Source organism: Protomyctophum bolini (assembly GCF_963924005.1).
Source record: "Protomyctophum bolini genome assembly, chromosome: 7".
Taxonomy (NCBI): domain Eukaryota; kingdom Metazoa; phylum Chordata; class Actinopteri; order Myctophiformes; family Myctophidae; genus Protomyctophum; species Protomyctophum bolini.
Window position 1 is genome coordinate 15,150,686 of NC_137868.1, and position 22,427 is coordinate 15,173,112.

A 22,427-nucleotide genomic window follows, 5' to 3' on the forward strand; every position below is an offset into this window, starting at 1 on the left:
ACCTCATATAATTATTTTAAATGACAAGCATATTGATTACATATTGATTAATTGCATACTTCATTAACAAAACATTATTGATAACAGTACAGGTAGCACATGCAAAGGTTATGCTAAAACTAAGGATTACACATAAATGCTCCAGGGGACTTGTTTCCATATTCCCCGTTCTATTGAATAGAACACATACAGTACATCCAAGAATTCATGTCCGACAACAACATGGCAGCTGTCTTGTGAAATTATGTTTTTCATGCATTTTGCACGGTTCCAAACAACTACAAACGTTTGATGCGTTATAAACTCTTATTTTGAAGTCATTCGAACGGATGTTAAATGCTTAGTAAGGTAATATTGATGTTGACGAGCGTTGACGGTACAATGGTGTCGGATGCTTGGAGGGTCAGTAAGCTTCTTCTGGTTGCCAGGCCACGAAGAAAAGAACCAATCATGTTCCCGTGCGCTATGCCTAACTGTAGGGGCGGAGTGGTGGTTCAATCTGGGGTCTGTGGACCCGTCCCCCAGGGGTCCTCGTTGTGGTTTCAGTGCATTTCCAGCAAAACAAATTTAATTTCACTTTGAAAAAGTGACAATACGAGTGACTATTCTAACAGAGTGTTTCAATATCACCATGTCCATGAATAATATGCTTAAAATAAACTGCATAATGTCTTGTGCAGAATTGGATCATAATACAATGAGGCACTGTCATTAATTCATACACAAACACAATATAATATATTTTACATTAATGCAAGTTAGGACAATTAAAAGGTGTATACGTTATATATTGTATGAATAATTATACACTTGTATGAATTATGTTATCACTTTAAAACATCGATTCAGTTTATAACATATTCATGATAGGCATGCCGTTAAGATTAATTAACTTCTCCATTCCTGATGCGGATTTCTCTTGCCATTCTACACACTTCCAAGCACCCACAGCAACAGGTCATCCAGGCATCGTCGCACACTGTCCCCTGCCAAAGTAAAATATTAGGACGTTTACGTTATACACAACCACAAGTTCCTATAGCTTGGTCATGAAATGTTACAAAGAAGCAATTTCATAAACATGTTGATAGTGATATATCTTCCCGTCTTTCACAACTTTGTGGACAGACTGCAATCATATCATTACAGCAGAGATTTAAAAGTGATTAATAATCAGATAGAGAATAGGTGTATTTATTTCCATTATTCTCATTAGTGTGAGGCATTAAAGCTACACTGAGTAACTTAATTATTTTGTGAATATATATTTAGTTTGACCAATCTAACACAACTGCAGTGGTTGTCCTAAGCAAACAGGTGTGCTCTATTGGCTCAATGATACACATTTCAGAGGACACATGCAAATCCCCAGTAGGTAGTAAAATTGTCTGATGGTGATGGGACTACCACATACCTGAATACCATATGTCAACCTCATGTGAGTCCTCATTGCTGTCATGCCTCCTGGCAACAGACCCAGCAAACAGTTCTCACCATATTTATTTGCTGTGTAGCATGTCAGGATTCCCAGCCATCCCAGGACAACTGCATGAAACAAAGTACACGTTGTAAAATACAGAGAAAACAGCATTTGCACAGTATGAAAAACTCACTGACAGCTGTGTGTATAGTACTTGGGTTGAACTTGTTTACATCAAATAATGCTGGATTATAGACAATTAGCTTTGGAGGGGGAAATGGTATCTACTCACAGACAAAGCAGTCACTGCAACAGGAGCACAGGCCAGTAGACCATTCTCCTGTTTGAACATTTGTCCCATATGAGCCAGCACCTGGTTGGTGAGTGATTGCTGGATTAGACATTTTTTGTTTGATGGATTCACTTGCTCAGTATCAGCCACCTAGAGAAGATCACGTGTAGTTGTACACACTGGAACAGAACAGTTTCCTCGGTCAACGGTTGATGTGTCACTTCACTTCTATTTAAGGAAGAAAAACAGCATTTTGCAAGCTCTCTCTTGCAAGTCTTCTTTTGTGTGAAGGAAATCCAAAGTCTACATGACATTAACCAATTTTTTATGTGGGTAAAGTTTCCACTCACAGGAAGCAAGAGGTACCAATGGATTCCCGGAGCAGTTAATTTGTTGAAATTTGTTAAAAACAATTCAATTAATAATTAAATATTGGCGTGTGAATATGCCTGCACACAAATAATTATTACTTATTGTGATTCTAAAACTGTAAATAGTATCACAACCAGACCCTTTTCAATAGTCTAGTTACCCTTTCAATTAGTTGCCCATTTGTTTCTCATGTCTAGTTTGCAGACATAAACTCACATTCTCACTGTTCATTCAAGACTCTTATTACATTTGCACTCTTATTACTTTAAACTAACAAAATTAAGGTATTACAGTTATATACAAATAAATTAACTCTTGAAACATGAGAAAAGACTATATCACTCACCAGAGAACAGGCTTTTAGTCTGCACTCCTTCAGATCACACACATATATCACGATTCACACAGGAAGTTATGACACGTTCAATTTGTGAAGCGCTTGTGGTTTGAAGAGCTACCTCCGAGGATGACAACAATCTTCACCGCAGAGGCTCAGATGGGGACAAAATCTTATTTATGACTAGTTCGTCTAAGACTAATCTTGCATACGTCAAGAAGTGAAAGAACACCACACAGAATGTCAGCTCAGTGAATGTCCCACTTGTGTACAGAATATCAGCTCAGTTAAGTGTTAGGGAAGTTAACTTGTGCAGGTCCACCCAGAAAGCACACAGCCATATGTGCATTAGGTTGACAGAGATGAGTGGTTTTCAACCCTTTTCATGCCAAGGCCCATTATTTATTCAGCATTTGAGCCAGGGTCCACGAGATGAGATTTGTGGTTTTGTCCACAATTCTATGCTGTATTGATGTGGTACCAGGCAAACATTGATCAAAATTACAATTACTCTACATTCTCTAATTGCATAGACTTCTTTTAAGTTGAGTAATGCAGATGTTTAACAATAATTTAACCCTTGATCCAAATGGACCCGTAAAGGTAAAATCTAATAAGGGTCCATTTGGTTACCAACTCTCCGTCATTTATCTGGGGACCACCTGGAATCCCCTCAAGGACCACTGGTTGAAAACCACTGTTGTAGAAAATGGTCATTGCCACGTCTCATCAGTCTTTAAGTAAATCTTAACCTTAAAGGTCATAATAATCAACATGGTCACTAGTCTCACTACTACTACTACTACATCATTTTAATATAAATACTAGAAAAAACGAAACAATTACCATCAATAAAGCTTCTTTAAAAAGCACTGCTGTTTTTTTTATTTCCACCACATTTGGACAGAAACATGAACATGGTGAATTTTCTTGATGAACAATAATATTCCATAGAAACAATCACCCATACAAACACAAACATTCCAATCCACATTATCCTCTATAGTGAGTTTTGTTGGGTTTTCTCTGACGCCTCTCTGTGTGTGCTGGCGACAGATTGCTTCATTGCTTCAGATTGCTTCATCTTCAACTTTTTTTCTGCTTTTTGTTTCTGCACCTCTTGAAAGACCTAAGAAATACACATGAATCCAATATGAAATATTTTAGTCAATATGCACCAGGTGACATATCAAAATCCACAAACACAGAATGCATAACAGCATGAATTGCCATATGTGTTGACTACCTTGACGCAAAGAGCCTTTTTGGCCAGCCAGCGGCGGGTGATGCGTCTGTAATACTCTGGGGGGAAGGTGTAGGTGATGCCCAGCTGCTGGCACACATTCTCAAAGGCATTGTAGTTAACCAACCTAAGGTTCTTCAAAAGCTTTGTCCTTTGATCAATGGCCATAAGCATGCGTCTCTTATTCGCCATGTCCTGGAATTACATTTCATTTGAACGGAATCAATGGAGGTAGTAGCCACATTAATTTAAAGTAACACATGGTGAGGAGAAATAGGTTTAACTTAGGGACAATTTACATGTAGGTGAGGGGTTATTGCAAAAAAAAATAAAAAAATGCTGATTTGCTGATCATTCATGTTCCAGATCAATTCAAGGCCTTTATGAAAGTAATGCAATATGAATGTAAAACTGGGCGTGAAAACTTCCCAGCATGACCATGGTATGTACTCATTTCTTGAGGGGTACACAGGATATCCTGTTGCACACACACTAGCCTCACACCACAGTGAGAAAAGGAAATGTAGAAAGATAATCTTGTACCAAATCCGTTGTGCTACTTCACTGTATTGCAACATGATGGAACACTTTGTCTTGAAATGTCATTTGCGTCACTAATAAGAAGATGCACATACACAGGATGAAGGGGACTCATTGCAACCTAAAACATAGAAAAACACACAGAATTAACTTGCTTAACATACCTTGTTATGCTTTTGTAAGTGCTCTTGATAGTTTCTGATCCTTGTAGTCAAAATGGCCACTGAAACAAAACAAACAATAAAGTGAAGAGAGTTTCCATCCAAAGAGGAATTTAATCCAACAAACAAAGCGTGGGTTGTTTTATTTGAAACCCAAAAGCAGTTCATGATGTGGCAATACATATTTTTAAGGGAACCCACCTTTCACTTGTGGTGAGCTGCAGTCACTTTCATCCATCTGGACTTTTGCAATCATTTGGTCCCTTTTCAGCTTGAGTTTCTCACTCTGAAGACACATGGAAATTATTAACTACATTGAGCCGTCACAGCAATTTGGGGCAGAAACCTCATCTCACAACATGCATGAGCTTGTAGATGGGCTATTATACAAAAAACAATTAATAATAATAAAAGCATAATAAAAAGTTTTTGACATACAAGGTGTCACCTGACAGAGACAATATACTTTATATTTTTTAAAGAATGGCATATCAGTATTTCATTATAGGCTTTGAAGAAATCTGATAATTGTCATGAAACTATTAAATACTATTATAGGAGGAAAATAAACATACATGGCTTGCCAATTCCAAATTAAGCAGTCTTTGGACAATGTCATCAGTCCTATGAACACAAAGCACATCAGCTTTAGAACAGGAGTCAGTGTCACCACACACACACACACACACACACACACACACACACACACACACACACACACACACACACACACACACACACACACACACACACACACACACACACACACACACACACACACACACACACACACACACACACACACACACACACACACACACACACACACACACACACACACACACACACACACACACACGTTTGAGCGAGGGGAACAGCAGCATATTCTTTCTTCAACATGGTTGGGGGTAGATCACTGAGCTGGCTCCCAGGGACTGTAGAAGAAAAAAAGGTGTCTGTGATTGTATCTCTAACCAGACAAGATGAGGTTTGCTTATCTATGCAATCCAGTTTGCAAACTTAGTAAAACCTACTATGGCTGGGTGATATTGATAAAATTGTACTGTAGATATATGTTTTTGGGTCACAATGATCAGCAAAACATCTTCATGGCAGGTTGGATTACTTATTAGTGTGTGTGTGTGTGTGTGTGTGTGTGTGTGTGTGTGTGTGTGTGTGTGTGTGTGTGTGATTAAACAACTGTCCAATGTTACATGGTATAATGTACTATGATGGCTTTCACCCTACAGCGTTCACAATCACCATCTGCTTTGATTCTGTAGCTTCCATTTTGGCTTTGAGATTTGGGACATTAAAAACTCTTGCCTGTGGGGGGCAGTATTATACTTTTCAGTGTACAGCCTGCCACTTTAACCAACAGTTAGCCAAAAAAGATCACTGGTATTCATGGCTAATATTCCCCCGGGCTAATTTGTTTGCGAGAAAGCCATCATCATAACCATGTAGTACACTATACCTACCATGCAACATTGTCATACTAGTATGGACTATCACTGGCTTCCTTCAAAACAGGCCTAAAATTCATCCATCTTTCAGGAGTCCACAGGGGGAGGTTGATTAATTGAATACATAGGACCACAATGGAAACAATAGTCTCCAGGACTTTGTGTTATTCTATCGACCCAAATGTACCTTCACCTCTTTTCAATCTTCATATAATTGGTCCGCACTAATGATCATGATAAAATACCACAATTATTTCTATGTCTACAGTATGTCTCATAGGAGGGCTGTGGGCAGTTCAGAAACCCGTCCACCAGTGACATCATCGATGGGGAATCCAAGCTAATAGAAACTGCAGGCTTTATATTCCCTAAAAAGTTGCGATACAAAAATGGAAGCCATCGTTCTCACGATAATAAAAATCTAAATATATTTCAAAACATCTGCCTAACAATATTGTCACTGGTGGACGGGTGTCTGAACTGCCCACATCCTTCCTATGAGATGTGTCTAATCATGAACATTAATGAGGACCAATTATATGAAGAGATGTTGAAAAGTGGTGAAGTGGTCCTTTAAGTTGTGCCGTTTACATCTTTTGTCTAATTTTGAGTATGAATTACACATAGTATACTGTACCTTGCTTCTTCTTCCTAGCAGGTCGGGCATAATGTCTCACTGGCTGAATGGCAAAACTTCCACAAGCTGAGGGGGGATGGGTTAACAATCCTTCTGTTAGTTTTGGTAATTAACTAAACTTTATTTTTTTAAGTAAATATGAGAAAACTAAGATTATTATTACAGCTGTGGCGCCGCGGTACGCAGGCGGTAGGCTATACTCATGCATTTGATTTAACGTACATGTGCAAAAACAAATGTCTCAAAATCACAGCAGATTATGTTGGTGCTCCAGCATAACACAGACATGCATAGAGCTGCATTGCAGTTGCAGTTCCCTTTCTGAGATAATATTAGTAAACCATATGACACTGACACATACAGGACTAAAAATGCATTAAAAACTAAAGTACATCCTATAACACATATTTTCAAGTATCTAATGTACTAATAAAACATAATTGAAGAAGGTAGGAAGTCCGCAAACCGTTCTTTAAACTCCCAGTAGTTTATTATAGGATATCAGGAATCAACGTTTAACTTTCGACCCCTCCGACCCGGAGGGGTCATATAGGACCACAAGACACATGGATAAACTACTGGGATCTTAAAGAACGGTGTGCGGCTTTGAGATGTGCGTGCTTCCCGTTAATAATTGAAATGGGATTACGGTAAATCACCTATGTAAAACCATCAGCGTAGCGGTCCAGCCTTGGATCAAATCATGACAGTCATGTTTCAGGGCTAGATCAAGACTAGCTCTGATCCATAGCTCTAATGCCGTAAATCAGGAGAGTCGAGACTATCATTACAGTGTTACAAATCAGACCAGAATAAATAGTCTTGCTGAAAAGTGTACATGATCACACTATATGAACATAATGTGTTGTGTAGCTAAAATAAACGTCTTACCAGTTCGGTCATGCCTCGATATTAATGCCGAGGTGCATGAAGGAGCGGAGCATGTTCCCATCAGGCTGGACATTAAAACTCTGCTCTCCCCAAAAACCGCAGACGACGATTTCAGAGCGGTTCGCAAAGCCATGCCTGCCGTGAACATGGCTGCTAAAGTAATTGGGTATTTCAAGAATCAGCGATCAAAATAATAATATAGCAAGCAGGCAATATCACTTGTCGGTTGTCACCTACAAGGGGATCGCCATGTTGACTAGACCTAACTAATAGATATAGGACTAGCCGGATAATGTGACAGCTGAATGCTCTAGTCTAGGCTCTGCTATCGATGCTAGAATCGGTTGATGGATGCAGGTTTGCAAAATGTATGTATGTAATCTGGTCCCAGCAAAACAGGCACACATTTGCTGTTTTATTTGCATACGCATCAAAAGTGGCTTACAAATTACATATATATATAGTATATGTATAACTAGCTCTCAATGATGACGTAAGAAATATGTGGATTAAAGGTCTTACGTCATCATTGAGAGATACACTGACACGAAAACGCGTATTCAGGGCGGAGTCACCACCCCCTGCAGGGTAAATTGTGATTTGCTCTCGTTCACTGCAATGCAATTTGCAATTTCCAAAACAATATTGCGCAGAGTAGCGATTATCAAACGTATTTGCAATGCCATACGTTGAAAGATCTGTTGCCCGTGGATAAGGCACGTTACCTCCGCAAGTTAGATATTATCGGCTTGCGCACTAGTTGGCCATTTAAGGCCTACTAGTGTGCAACAAGCAAGTATGCACTTGACAGAGTGCAGTTCTAGGTCATCCTAGGATTAAATGTGCCATTCAATATGTCGAAATATATATTAAAAATAAGATTATTTTGGATAGCAGCAGTATAGTAGGCCTAGTTATCCTCAAGGGTACTAGGTCATCTCGCCCCTTTGCCAACTCGCCCCCTCGAAAAGTGAAGACGGCTCACCCCAAGCCGTGGATAGCGATCGCCCCCAAAGCGTGGACATCTCGCCCCACAGCGTGGATATCTCGCCCCAAAGTGCGGATATCTCGCCCCATGTTTAATTCTTACCTTATTTCTCATATTAGAACATTTAGAATCTTATCAAGGGCAGGCTAAGCATTAGGCTACATTATTATTGCAGTGCATCAGGTCAAATATTGCCCTCTGTTACTGTAAATTATGTAGGATATGTATTTAAAATACAGTATTTTACTTTGATTCGTAAATAATAATCTTTTCTATTTTAGAAATGAGTCAAATTACTTCAGGGATAGGCTTAGGAAGTGGTGAAAATGGTGTACATTTTGAGCTATGATGTCAGATGCTCAGACTAACACAGACAGTAGACTATAATAGACTAGAGTAGTAGGCGATAAAAAATATTTCATATCAGTCTCAGTCTTCTGGACTTGGTCCTCCCTCTGTCCTCGTTCTCAGTCTGGACTTGTTCGTTCTCGGTCTTGGCCATGACTTGGTCTTGCTTTAGGTCTTGATTGAATACAGCACTATTAAAGAAGACTCATGTGCTAAGTTTATTCAATGGCAGTGCAGTGGTTCTCAAACATGTCCCCCAAATTGTATGTATTTGGCCGCGGATACCGGCCTGAAAAGAGCCAGGGACACTGGGACAAAAGTGTTTTTAGAAAAAAAGGATATGTATATAAAAACAAGTTCAAGATTAGCAGATCTACAAGCCCGGGCCATAACGCATCTCATCGTGACGTGTTGTGTAGATTTCCAAATACCCGATGATGGTTAATCTGATTTTGATGCTATTGAATAATTTAGCTGGAACCCCTCAAGGATCCCTGGGAGTCACTTTGAGAACCACTGGGCCATACAGTAGAGTAGACTAACCTGATGGGAACTGTGCTGTGGCCCCATGCTATTTTGCTGGCTGACTGAGTGAACACAACATTGTGACAAAAAATATTTTTTATTAGAGGTAATAATATGTATCTTCACAGTGTAAAAGATGACAAATATGCATAGCAGACATTTTGCGCATTATCTGAATCAATTCATTCAACAATGAGGGCTACATCTAATTCACATTCAATTTCAGCATTAGCAGTTAGCACCTTTGTCAAACATTTAGGGTTTGAGGTTTATAAAGTATCCTTATTAAAGTTCGCTTTGAGCATCAGTCATGACTAATGCTCTGAGCAAAGGAAAGTCATCCCAAACAGTAGCTGATTCTCTCTTTGTTTGGTTAGCATCGTGACATTCTCCAAAGAAATACTGTTGCATGGGCATTTCATCAGTGGTCATGTTCTGGTAACTCATTGGGCTTAAGGGTTCATCAGAATCCAAAAGGGGCTGTGTGGACTCAGAACGCAAATAGGCATGAGGGTGGTCGGCTGGCTGGCTTGGAACAGAACCTATTACAGTGGCATATGGGACTGAATCACAGTTTGACCTACAGTACCCAGAGCTGATTGGGGAACCACAAATAGACTCTCCCAGGTCACTGGTGTCCTCTGCACCACTGTCTACCCAGCACACATCACCTTTCTTATCTAGCTGCTTAGGCATTTCCAGGAGACTCAGATGGGAGAGGTACACTGGATCGGTCTCTTGATTGTCCTGGAGAGGGGGCGCATCCCGCAAAGTTATAGATTCTGGTACCCAGGGCCTGATGCTGCTGTTAGCTGGGTCAGGAATTAAAGGCCAAAAATGCACCTTTAGCCTGCAGAGGAGAAATGAAATTATTCTTAATGAGTACAAATTAAGCAGCACAGCACACCACACTGTGCACAGCATAGGAGTTTAGAATTAAGTTCAGTTCTCACCGTTTGTTATTTAAGAAACAAATCATGATGGGGATAGTGATCAACAACATTAATCCAAACACGCACACGGCTACAATAATCGAAAGAGTGGCTGCATCTGAAAGGGGGAAACAAATACACAATGAAAGGTGTGCAATATAAATATGCTGTATGCTACATTCCATAGAAAGCCAGTGATCATACTGACCCATTTGTGGCGCTTTGAAAGTAATTGTCGACCCATTCATACTTCCACCACCTGTGCTAACCATGATGAACGCTGTGTACAATGATGCAGTGTTAAGCTCTTTCAGCACTACCATTCTCTTTTCCAGGTCAGCTTCACAAACTGAAAAATAAATAAATAACATTGTCCCGTATTTTAATCCATAAAACATACAACAGGATATTTGAAATGATCCATAATAAGGGTTGTTTCCCCCACCTTTTTTGTGTTCTTTGTCATCCCAAAAGAATACCCTATAACTACTAATGATTCCATTCCTTTGGCCCAACGGAATTTCATCCCAAGTAAGCTCAACAGAAGACCACCAGTCCACCTCTTTGGTTCTTATCTCTGGTACAATGGATGGGGCTGTAAAAAGGGACGTTCATGAGTAAGTGTGGTTGTGGATTAGGCTATGAGCATTAAATCAGCACACTGCTGAAGCATTGTTTTCAGTTTGAGAACATATTTTAGGGATACAGCTGAAATTTGTTTTGAGACCTCTCTCCTGGTTGATGTTGAAAGAGGTTATTCACTTTAAATCCACAAGAGGGCGATAGTGTATAACAATCAATCGGGATTGGGCTGAGGTACTGAAAACATTTTCATGCTGGAGGCAGGATTTTTTCCTTCTTCAAAGAAGAAATAACCCACCCCCCACACCCTTTCCCGTGCTTTTATGTGATCACCTCTATGTCTTTAGTGACTTACCCTTTTGTCTCGAGTAGGCATTAACAGTCAGAGGAAGGCCTATCCCGTCCTTATACCTCGGATATACAGAGATCCGATAGGGCTTGTAGGGATCAAAGCTGCCTAGCGAAGCGAGTGACAAGGTTGGAGTGGATCAGTGCCCAAGAAGAAATAGTTATTTAACAAGATTGGCTGTTTAAAACTATAACAGCACATTGGTTAATGCAGATCAAGGACACCAAAGAAATATGCTGAATAAAAAAAAGATAGGTGAATACTAAGGTAAAAAAAGAATTAATAGTTATCACCATGAAACTTCCCCAGTTGATTACTTACTACACGAACACGTATTACAAGTTTTCTGAAATTGTACATTTAAATATGCAAATTAGGCATTATATAGCAAAATATGCATAAAATATAAAATAGCTACTACTGTGGAAGGTTTATCATATATACAAACACACAAAGCTGGGCATAGGAGGGTCTAGCGCCCCACAAAAATAGACCCTAATATAACTTAAATATTTACCGGTTATTAAGAGGCTTGACTGGTTTCTGTCAGCCAGGTCAAAGAAGGTGAGGGAGGGGTCCGTTTTTAACAAAGGTCTCCATTCCACCACAAAATCAGTGATGCCAAAGGAGGCCTGGGTTTTCCACTGAACCAGCAGGCTTCTGTCATCATGGGGAAGGACTGTAACGTCCAATAATGCAGCACGAGCTGGGAGCACGAAAAACATTACTCACACAGTGCACAGTGTATTTTCTAAACAAACCCAACCTTACTTAAACATGTTAGTGTTATTGGTTTAATGTTCAACCTGTCCAAACTTGATCAATTCATGTTTTTGTATACAATATCAGGCAACTCAGTGGAACTTTAACATCCTGTATCTATTCTATTCATTGGATTTCACCAGATGTTTAAAGCAATTGTGTTTAAAGCAATAGTTTAATGCCTCTAGCATTTGAATGCAGAATCACCTTTCTGTTGAAGAAGAGGAACTTTAGTGAGGTTGGATTTTCCTGCTGCATTTCTAGCACATAAGAAGATTTTCCCGGGTGGTCTTGGAAGCCGGAAATCACAACGATATCCCGATGTAGAGCACACCTGAATGTTCTTTTGATCTGGTGGCCATTGAAGCAAGACACTGTAGGACACGTTTTTTCCATTGGCGCAGAATTGTTTTGAAGGCTATAACAGAAGGATAAAAAGTGAGATGACATACAACCACCATCACCACCACCCCAACCATGACTAATGATCTGTCAGTCTGTGACAGGTGTTGAACATCGGTGTGGTGAGTGTGTACCTTCCAAAACAAGTGTGCATTAAGATGGGTTTGCCTGAGCTCTCCTGATAACCTCATCCAAGTGTCAATCTGTCCAGTAGGTGCTGGAAAAAAAGAAAGAAAAAAAGAAAGAAAGAAAGAAAGAAAGAAAGAAAAAAAAAAGAAAGAAAGAAAGAAAGAGAAAGAAAGAGGCTAGCTGTCAATTTCACAGCTCAACAAAATTCTGGACTCGCCACTCACTATAGAAAGAAATGAGGTAGTGGTGTTGTAACTTTTTTCATACAGGGCAGCCCTATAGATTCCCTGCCAGGGAACATAGCAGAAGTCAATACGTCAATTGAACCAGGGCTTAAAAAAAGAGTAATGGGACATGTAGAACATGGCTTTAGTATATATTGAAAAGACCAGGGAGATGGAAGAAAGGGCAATAGATTGGAGAATGTTACGTATGCTGAACTGTGCCCCACTGAATAGATATATTTCACCATACCCTTTTCTAAGGTGACTCCAGTAAGGCTTCTGCTCCATTCACTCCAGGGGCTCTGTTGGTATCTCATCCTCATCTGGGCCCGGTACTCTTTCCCATGGCGCAGACGGCACACCTCACATTGTCTTTGTCTAGGTTTGTTGCACGTAATCTAACACATGCACAAAAACATGCACATGCACACATGTAACAATTGTGTTGCTCCAAGATGTTATTATCTGTGCCTGACCAATTGCTGCGGCCGGAAATTACGTTTATGCCCTGTCTGTCTGTCTGTCTGTCTGTCTGTCTGTCTGTCATTCAAGTTCTTTGCCTCAGCCTCATGGTGGCAGTATATAACCCTGCTATACATTTTGAACTGTAGGTTATACAATGAAAATGATGAATTTAAAATAACAAATCTACAGACAGACAGACAGACAGACAGACAGACAGACAGACAGACAGACAATCACGCACGCATGCACGCACGCACGCACTATCTTTGGAAAAAAGCCTGCGCAACTCACTGGCTCACTCCACTGGTTGCTTTCAGCAGTTATATGCCGCACCTCCAGATTCAGGTTGCTGAGAAGCACCCATTTGTGTGAGGACAATATCCAGCTCAACCACAGGCAGCCATACTTGGCTGGCTTAGGCTCAGCTTTCAGAATCTTTGGAGGGTCAAACTTGGCTGAAAAGTAATAGTTGCATTTAATTTGAGAGCTCATACAATGGTTTACTTCTGCATCACACATTCTGTATCACAGAATGGTGAAACACTGATTTTGTTGTTTTGGTTTCCTCATTACTGTAGTAATGTGTCAGAGTTCGATTTGCTGGAGGGAATGAATGAAACATCCTTGCTTTGCTTTAGATATCCCCCCATATCATACATTTTTACTATTGTCCATGGCGAAGTTATGTGCACCGTGTCCATCTGTCCATCCGTGTGTCCAGATTTCAAAGTTTGTAGGAGTGCTCCGTTTGGAACAAAATGCCTCAAATCATGAATGCAGCATTTGATTGTAGTGAAACTTTGCACCCACATGAGGAACAAATGCCACAATTTAACATTAATTAACCTACCCGGTTTTTGAATACTGTATATTACGCCTACAAATGTATTCCAAACATCACACAAATCAGGACACAATCTACACATTATCTATATAATCAAGTGATCAAGAGGATCCGTCAGAGTTTTCATATTCCATCCTGATTGGCGAATTCCGAACATTGCTGGCCCACAATAGCCTACCTGACCTGGTGGAGACCTGAGCACTTTTTCAAAATATATATATTATATATTTTATCTCTGATTCTGTCATTAGACTGAATTAAATATGCATTTCCTTTAGGGAAATGTAGACTGTCTAATATGTTTGATATTTATGTTTGATAATATCACATTTAACAATTTAATAACCAATGTTTTTTAACAAAATTGAATCATGCTGGCAACCCTATATTTTGGACAGATTTTCCAAAATATTTCCAAAGGAAATAATAGTAAGAAATAGCAGATGTACAAGCTCTTAATGCATCAAATTGTGACACGTTGTGAGCTTGTACATTGGCTAATTTAGCTTTTTGTCATACAAACAAGTATGTAACTAACCTAAGTGGTTAAGAAAACATCCCTTGGTTCTTGTTTTACAAACTGATCCCAGCATGATTGTGATTGATTGACTGTTTACGAGCTTTGATCCTCACCTGCGCAGAGGGGCTCCAAAATGATGTGTTCTGACGAGGCTTCACCTAAAGCATTCGCTACCTTCACGTATACTTCAATCCTATTAAAGATGTCAAAGCCAGAGCGAGGGATGGTGTAGCGGTGGACTCCTACTGGTGGCTCATACATACGGTTCTTCTGACCATCTGAAAATGTACTGAAAAAGATGAAGGGGTGTTTATTGCTTTGATCTTTCTTTGCACTCCGATACATACTGTACCATACATACCAAATAAGTGTATAGCCTTATTTACACTTCATTGCATGTCAGCTGAAGATGCCACACGTTTGAGTCAAGCACGTATCCTGTCATGTGTCATAGCTTGTTCCTTCCCTTCCGGTTCCCGGTTCTTTTTATGAGTGGATAGTGTTTATTTTTATGACATCCAGACAGTGTTGAGTGGGCACAGGAACAAGGCGCTGACCGAATTAAACAGGGGTGTGCTAACAGTATTCCTTAAACAACTCATACCTTATATAAGTGTGGAGGGTGTACTTTGTTGGTAGGTGTAATTCCTGATCTCCAGGGCACCAGTTACAGGACATGGTGATGGGATAAGCCAAGTTAGTCCTACAGGTGAGGTTCTGTGGAATTGGTGGCGGACCTAAAGGACATATGAGAAGTTTAAACCCATGGGAAAGGACCCGCAGGCTGCACTTTAATTTGAGCAGTGTATTGGCATTCTTTTGGCAAGAAAGGCTGTAAAACCGATATCATGAACATAGCCAATAAATTATACACATACTTTAAATTCACAGATAATTACACCTGTCAGATTGGTACAGATTAAAGTAGGCTACGTCCAATACTTGAACAAGCCTTGAGCTGAATAAAGAAGTAGGACATTTTGATTTGAAAGAGCAGCACTGAAAGAAGATAATTATGTGAGTATTTATTTATTACTTAATATTGCGAACTTGCTGCTAAAGTAAAACCATGAGCTTCCATGTGGGGGAAAAAACTGTATGTGTGTGCGTGTGCATGTGTGTGTACGTGTGTGTGTGTGTGTGTGTGTGTGTGTGTGTGTGTGTGTGTGTGTGTGTGTGTGTGCGTGCGTGCGTGCGTGCGTGCATGCGTGTTTACACTCGTGTACATGCGTGTGCACATGCACACGTGCCTGTGTGTCTGAAAGATTAGATGTATCTTCTAATTCAACCAACTGAAAGTGATCTTGCAAATTAAATCATTCTCACGTCCAGCTCTGATCTCCACGCCTGCCACTATCGGACAGCCTGAGGCCTGCTGGACGCAGCACGACAGGTATGTCCTAGTTTCATTGAAGCTGGGAATGACAACCCCAGAGATCCTGCCACTGTCATTGGCTGCGCTGCTGGGGAGGTGATGTTGGCCGAGTTGCCATTCTATGCGAACAGCCTGTCCGCTGCCTAGAGGGCAGCTGTCGCTGATGATGCAGGTGGCTGTCACCGGTGACCCCAAGGCCACCACTGTGCTGGACGTCTGGATCTCTGCACATGGCAATCTGTCACTCTCTAATGGAGAGGAAAAATGCTTTTGTCAACTATAGGATTGATTGATTGATTGAAATACAGTATGTATTAACAGTTTGCAGAATTACAGTACATTTCAAGCACAAACTCAATACAAAGACTGTTAACTGTGAGTGGACGACCCAATTAAGCATTACACTTGTTTACAACAGGGTCCACATTGTTCAAGGAGACTTTCAGTGTTGTCACAAAAAACATATAGGAGCAGTTTGAGTTTTTCCACATTAGATAGAATGAGAACTTCAACTCATCTATTAGAACCGGGATCTAAGGCTTTGGTAAATGATATATTATTTTATAATTTCATTGTACAAAAGGCTTTGCAATTCATTTTAACACATTTGTGGGATTAAGACTTGTCCCGGTAACCTCCTTCTCAGTAAAATCCAGCCCCCGTTTGGAACCTCACTGTCCACGATAGCTCCGAGATGAGGTCCCATCGCCACTAGGGTCCCGGCAGAGGTAGAGTCCGTCCAAATGCAGTGAAGATCACCTTTTTCGCAAGATCATATCCAAAAGTAAACGCCTACAGATGTTCGCCGGAAAGTAAAATTCATCCGAGGGGGTTGAAAAGTCAGCATGTGCCATGTTTTTCCATTCAATCCGGAAGAACTCCCCAACGGCAGGTGGTAAATGGTGCATTTATATATATAGTGCCTTTACCCAAGGTTAAAGGTTAAGTGTCTTGCTCAAGGACACTTCGACGCCAACTCTGGGGTACCCGGGTTCGAACTGGCAACCTTGCGGTCACCATCCAGCCACTCTAGCCCTGATTCGGATACAATCTGTAGGTGTCTTGGACCCTATACAGTGGGTGCTCTCGGAGCTATTGTGGACAGTGTGGTTCTAAACGGGGCTAAGTAAAATCCTTAATTTACAGACAGACAGACAGACAGACAGACAGACAGACAGACAGACACTGTCTGAGATAGTTATATAATTTGTAACTTCAGACTATACCATTATTTCGGAGAGTGTACAAATATAACTTTAACCATTTGTAACTCAGAGAGAGTACAAAAGTAATTTTACAGGTTTATTTGGTTACATTTGTACACTGAGTTAAAGTAACACTATCTAAATGAGGTGTCATTTAGATAGGCTGTTTAATTCCAAAGGCATTGCTCACCATTTACTGCAGCATTCACAGACAGCAGCAGCAGGAGCAAGGCCAGTGCTGATATCCATGCCGATGCCATGATGAAAACCCCTGTTAGGCAGCCAAAATGAAATACATCATTCTCAATAAGGGGGGTGAAATTACATACTTTTACATCGCACCAAAACAATATTTTAATTGCCATTTATTCCCCTTGATATACGAATGGCTTGTGGTGGATTGACTGATGATGCTGCACTTTCAAGATGCATCATCAACATGTTTTTTTCTTTGTTCTTTCAATCACTTTTAAAACAGACGGAGTGAGGATTTGATCTATATAATAAACTCATAAATAATGTATATTTCTCAAAGTAGGGACCAGGGACCCCCAGAGTCTTTGTGGCGGTTCCACTATTTGAAAATGTATACCGCCTAAGCCCTGTTAAAACAATCTACAACACGTTGTTGAAGATTGTTGAAATGTTAAAACTTAAAAGACCCCCCTCCATTACGGCATGCCAAAAATAGGCACGTCAGCTTGAAAGGGATTTACTCTCGCCACTGTTATCTTCAAACATACAGTATTGACAGATGAAGAGAGAGAATCTAACAAAAAAAAGTCCTCTCTTTTAGGGGTCCTTGCCATAACATTGATTCAAATGGGGGTCTGTGGTCAAATATGTACCCATTTGTGGGTCATTGACATGAAAATGTTTGAGAACCAGTAATAGATAAATGGAAGATGAAGGTTTATGCTGTTGTCCAAAACCCAAGCTGTGCCAGTTCTCTGCCAGTGCTGCCAAGGTGTGTGCATGGCAATTCATAAAACAACACATGACATGGTTCCTAAAAAATGTCAAAGTAAACATTCCCTGAAGTGACCTCAATTCTCTGTAAAGGGAATTAATACTTTGCCAGAGCGGAGGTTGCACTATATGCTGGGCTTGAGCCATTCAATTACAGGAGTAAAATGTATACTATACTGCTGGGGGAAAAGTCACCACATTGAGGCTATACTCTCTTAACCACGTTCCTATTTTCATCAGACATCTTCAAAGTGCAATTTCTCAGAAATAGCAGATATACACAAAACACACTTTGTGAGTTTATATATCTATCAAATAGAAGCCCCTGGCATTTCTATTATAGCACTGTGGTCATATGTCAAGCAGAGGAATGGTCGTTTTCCTCTGAAAGGATTTATAAGAAACCTGCTCCCAGAAGCACTCGTTTAAAACAAAAACAGATGAGAACTTCTGGGCCAGATAGACTATAAGAAACCCAGTAGGATTATACGTCAATTATTACTCATTTACACCATTGTAGATTACAAGCATGGGTCCCAATGTAACATTTTGAAGGTATGTCATATATACACCAGAAACAAAAGAAAATAATAGTTTATGGAATAGTAAATGGTATATGCCGTATAAAATAAATCTCATGGAAGTGGCCACCTTTATATAACAAATATTAAAAAGAACGTTTGTTCGACCAGTAACACATTTGGAGGTCAAGTATCTGCATACATTCCGCAAATCCACAACTAGCAAGTTCTACTACTTACAGTAAGTAGCACTCAAAAACCTGTTTCTGTATTTCTCTATTCAATTGTAAAGCCCATTTGCAGTGTAACCCTAAATATTTATAGGGCTTTATACCACCGCAGATAATGTGGATTCAAATGGACCTGTAACTCCCCAGGGTTAAATTACCACTGAGGATTTTACTCTGTAGCATCTGTGCAGGGAGACTGGTTACCATAAATAGTGGAAATGGCTAGTTCCTGATTTGTGGAATGTATGCAATGTCCTTACTGTCATCCCAAGATGCAACTGAGGCCACAGGGTTGGGAAACTTCCTGCAGTCGTGTAACATTCACGTCTCACAGTTGTCTGAACTGTAATCTTGATTTCATCATCAGGTGGTGTTTTGTTTTCCAACCATGCCTCAAGACAGGCTGAGTGTGAATAAATATGTATAAATAAATGAAGGATGAAGGTTTTTGCTGCTTTACAAAACCCAAGCAGTTTCAAACTGGCAGTGTTGCCAAGGTGTGTGCATGGCAACATTCAACCAATGACATATGGTTCATGATGCATTTGAGGATTTGAGGACAATAACAGCTTTGTTGTATATTGATGAAATACAGTGGTTTTCAAAACCTTTTGTCACCAAGGCTCACCAATGGGTAAGTCAAAATCTCGAGACACACCAAGCAAAGAATGACTGATTTACAAGCTCACAACACAGCTTTTAGCCAAAGTTCATACATTTATAATATGAAACCCATGCATCTGTCATTTAAACATTGTCCACACTTTGGAATTACGTTAAACACATCCTCAACCTCCGCGACATTAGTTCATGTGCAATCTCTTGCTGGCTAAAGTAACGTTGTGGTAGAGTATAGACGTGCACCCGCCGTGCACACCAAGCAAAGTCTCCAGGTGCTCCTCTGAGAACTAGCCCCAAAACAGTTATGTGCACCCCTAGTTATGTCATCTGACCTGAGACAAAAAAAACATTTGAGAACCACTGGTCTATACAACATGTACCACCGTCGTCAACAAACAAAAATGGTTCTTTGGAATCCTGTATGGAAAAGCTGGAGGGTGACAGAAGGAGTCATGTAACCAGTGATGTATGCAAAGGCAGCAGCACCACAAGAAGTGCAAGATCTAACACATCTATACTGCAAGGACAAGCACTGTAGTCAACAGAATAAATGTCCTTGTTTTATGGCTGGCTTCACATTAATTTAATTCTTGGACTTTCTAGCTCATGGATGCTATCCCGGTGAACTTCTCTCATCTCCTCTATGATGTGCTGGTGGGCATGAGGAATATGCTCAGCTTCAGAATCACCCCCATCCACATCACAAAGTGATGTAATTGTGCCCAAAGTGTCCTTTGTGCCACATCAGGCTACATCAGGCTCTACAACCGATTCTGACCCCAATATGAAAATGTACGACCTGCACGGTCTGTTCTGTTCTCTGGGATTATTGACTCCTGCTCTGGTGCACTTAAACACGGCCTATATGCTCACTCATACAGTGTATATATATATATATATATATATATATATATATATATATATATATATATATATATATATATATATATAATATATAAAGCACTATGCGTTGCATTTATGTATGAAAGGTGCTATATAAATAAAGTTGTATTATTATTATTACTATCATTATTACTATCATCCCTATTCTGAGGTGAACATTCAGAGGAAAGCCACTCTACAAGGTCACAAGCACCACGTGTTGCAATGCGGCAGGTTGTTAGCTTGTAGATCGGCCCTGAGGGAGGCAAGGTTGTGAATGTTTTTCAAGAACTGCATTTAGATTCAGTCAAGTTTTAATCATTTATATGATTTTCAATTTGATCTCATCTTCATCTTTGGATATCATAATGCTAGTTTAATATTTAGATTTTAGAGCTAGGGGTTGAGCAATGAACATTTTGCAACCACCATAGTTTCACTTCCTGTTGTGGTCAACAACCATTTTCATGATTTTTTCAATACGCAAACCTTTTTTTGCCTGTTTTTGGCCCATCTCAACTAAATTTAGGAAAGGAATACAGACATTATGGTGTACTTGGATGGTGTATGACCGTATGTGATTGAACAGTTATTCAAAGCTTCAATAAGGTAACTTTTGCACCAATAAAAACATATGACTTAAAAGTATAGGGTGCTGCAATGTTTCACATCCTCTTTGTTTTGTGGATGAACAGAAAATAAATGTTTTCCATACTTTCAACTTATTTTTGAATATATAACATATCATTGAATATATCAACAATGAGAGAATATTTAAGTTTACACTAGAATACTTATTTTAAATAGAATAACTCACTACCTAATAATAAGCTATCCATACTGTAAGTAAATCATGGCCAAGCATGCAGCCTCCCTCCCAAAACCAGTAGGCTTAGACTATCTTCAAACCGTTTTCTGTTAGGGCTTATCAGAATGAAAGAAACATTGAATGGCTTGATCTCACGATTAAGGAGACTAAAGATGTGCCACTCACCACACAGCAGCCGCAGCAGACGGCAGAGCTAGGAGAAACTTTCATCAGCTGCGATAGAATCAGATGAAACAACCTGGCTGAATGGGACTGAAGTTCGAAGACACTTACTGGATATATTGACCATGTACACCGCAGCAGAGACAGAAGAAGCAACAACCTTGTGAAACTTCACCACCAAGGGGGGGGGGGGGGGGGGAACAACATCATGCACATGACTCACATGGGGCCCATTCTAGGAAGCAAGGTTGGCTTTCCGAGTCAGGGTGTTGCGCTGTCAAACATACACTTGTATGGTAAATGCAAATTGTTTGCCCAGCCTGGATCGGGAACTGCACCGCCGCAGAACGGAAAGCACTGCAGAGGGTGGTGCGAACAGCACAGTGCATCGTGGGAGGGGAGCTTCCCCCTCTCTAGGAAATCACGAGAGACGTTGTGTGGCTATAAGGCTGAAAACATTATCAGGGACATCCATCACCCCGGCCATAGCCTGTTCAAGCCATTGCCGCGCCCACGGCTGGGCAAACGTTACATGAGCATCAAGAGCAGCACCACCACCAGACACTTGAACAGTTTCTACTTGTCAGCAATTAGACTGCTGAACAATAACTAGGTCTGGTGACACTGCACAGACTGAACTGAATTGGTCTCTTGTTTTAGTAGTACTACTTTATATATACACGTAGGCTACATGACTATTATTTATTTATATGCATACTGTCACACTTTGTCCTAGTGTGAAGGTAGTGTGGGCCCAAAAATGGCACTGAACCAGATCAAAAATAGTGAAAGGTACTGAAAACAAGTCTTTTGATGAACAATCAATATGTTTTTATTCACCTTGCAGAGTTCACATGAAAGAGTCGTTCCAACAAACAGCATACAAAAAAAGAAGTATACAGCCCACTGGCCAGGTTGGCTCTATCTAGGTCTGCTCTGCACCCTGTGCAATCCTACATTGATTGCCCGGGCAGTGGCAGGTGCTCCTTATAAAGGCTAGGCCCCTCCCATGGACCAAACCAACCCTGGATTGATTCCACAATCATACCAGTGCAATTGATTCCACAATCATACCAGTATACCAGTGCATTCCCAATGTCCAGAGACATCACAATTCATAACATATTTTAGTGTCACATAATATTATAAATTATCTACATAATATGATTAAAGAGTTCTCTAAACAAACCCTCCCACTGTTGGC

At 40.2% G+C, this 22,427-nt stretch overlaps 3 protein-coding genes across 6 annotated transcripts; all 3 read right to left on the reverse strand.

Moving 5' to 3' along the window:
• Positions 1–7: 7 nt before the first annotated feature.
• LOC308317848 (cornifelin homolog) lies at positions 8–2,481 on the reverse strand. 2 transcript variants are annotated; one of them, XM_080767159.1, is made up of 4 exons: positions 2,427–2,481; positions 1,713–1,937; positions 1,415–1,545; positions 8–986 (listed from the first exon to the last, which is right to left on the reverse strand). In XM_080767159.1, exons 2-4 carry the CDS (start codon positions 1,822–1,824, stop codon positions 885–887), a joined length of 345 nt encoding a protein of 114 aa, XP_080623285.1. In that variant the 5' UTR covers positions 1,825–1,937; positions 2,427–2,481; the 3' UTR covers positions 8–884. The 2 variants fall into 2 exon arrangements, with proteins under 2 accessions (XP_080623285.1, XP_080623286.1); XM_080767160.1 differs by having other exon boundaries at positions 1,713–1,891; positions 2,431–2,461.
• A 792-nt stretch (positions 2,482–3,273) lies between these two features.
• mrps15 (mitochondrial ribosomal protein S15) lies at positions 3,274–7,625 on the reverse strand. The gene is made up of 8 exons (XM_080768609.1): positions 7,360–7,625; positions 6,469–6,534; positions 5,225–5,300; positions 4,941–4,989; positions 4,567–4,651; positions 4,369–4,427; positions 3,668–3,859; positions 3,274–3,550 (listed from the first exon to the last, which is right to left on the reverse strand). The coding sequence occupies exons 1-8, from the start codon at positions 7,505–7,507 to the stop codon at positions 3,422–3,424; spliced, it is 804 nt and encodes a 267-aa protein (XP_080624735.1). The 5' UTR covers positions 7,508–7,625; the 3' UTR covers positions 3,274–3,421.
• Positions 7,626–9,304: 1,679 nt separating this feature from the next.
• Positions 9,305–21,410, reverse strand: csf3r (colony stimulating factor 3 receptor). Of its 3 annotated transcripts, none has more exons than XM_080767530.1 (15): positions 21,335–21,410; positions 17,200–17,280; positions 15,756–16,052; positions 15,034–15,166; positions 14,543–14,718; positions 13,357–13,520; positions 12,851–12,998; positions 12,382–12,464; positions 12,053–12,263; positions 11,601–11,789; positions 11,090–11,191; positions 10,598–10,747; positions 10,361–10,501; positions 10,174–10,270; positions 9,305–10,070 (listed from the first exon to the last, which is right to left on the reverse strand). In XM_080767530.1, the coding sequence occupies exons 1-15, from the start codon at positions 21,348–21,350 to the stop codon at positions 9,506–9,508; spliced, it is 2,553 nt and encodes an 850-aa protein (XP_080623656.1). In that variant the 5' UTR covers positions 21,351–21,410; the 3' UTR covers positions 9,305–9,505. The 3 variants fall into 3 exon arrangements, 2 of the variants coding, with proteins under 2 accessions (XP_080623656.1, XP_080623657.1); XM_080767531.1 differs by having other exon boundaries at positions 21,227–21,355; XR_013964329.1 differs by having other exon boundaries at positions 9,933–10,070; positions 10,422–10,501.
• Between the last annotated feature and the right edge of the window lie 1,017 nt (positions 21,411–22,427).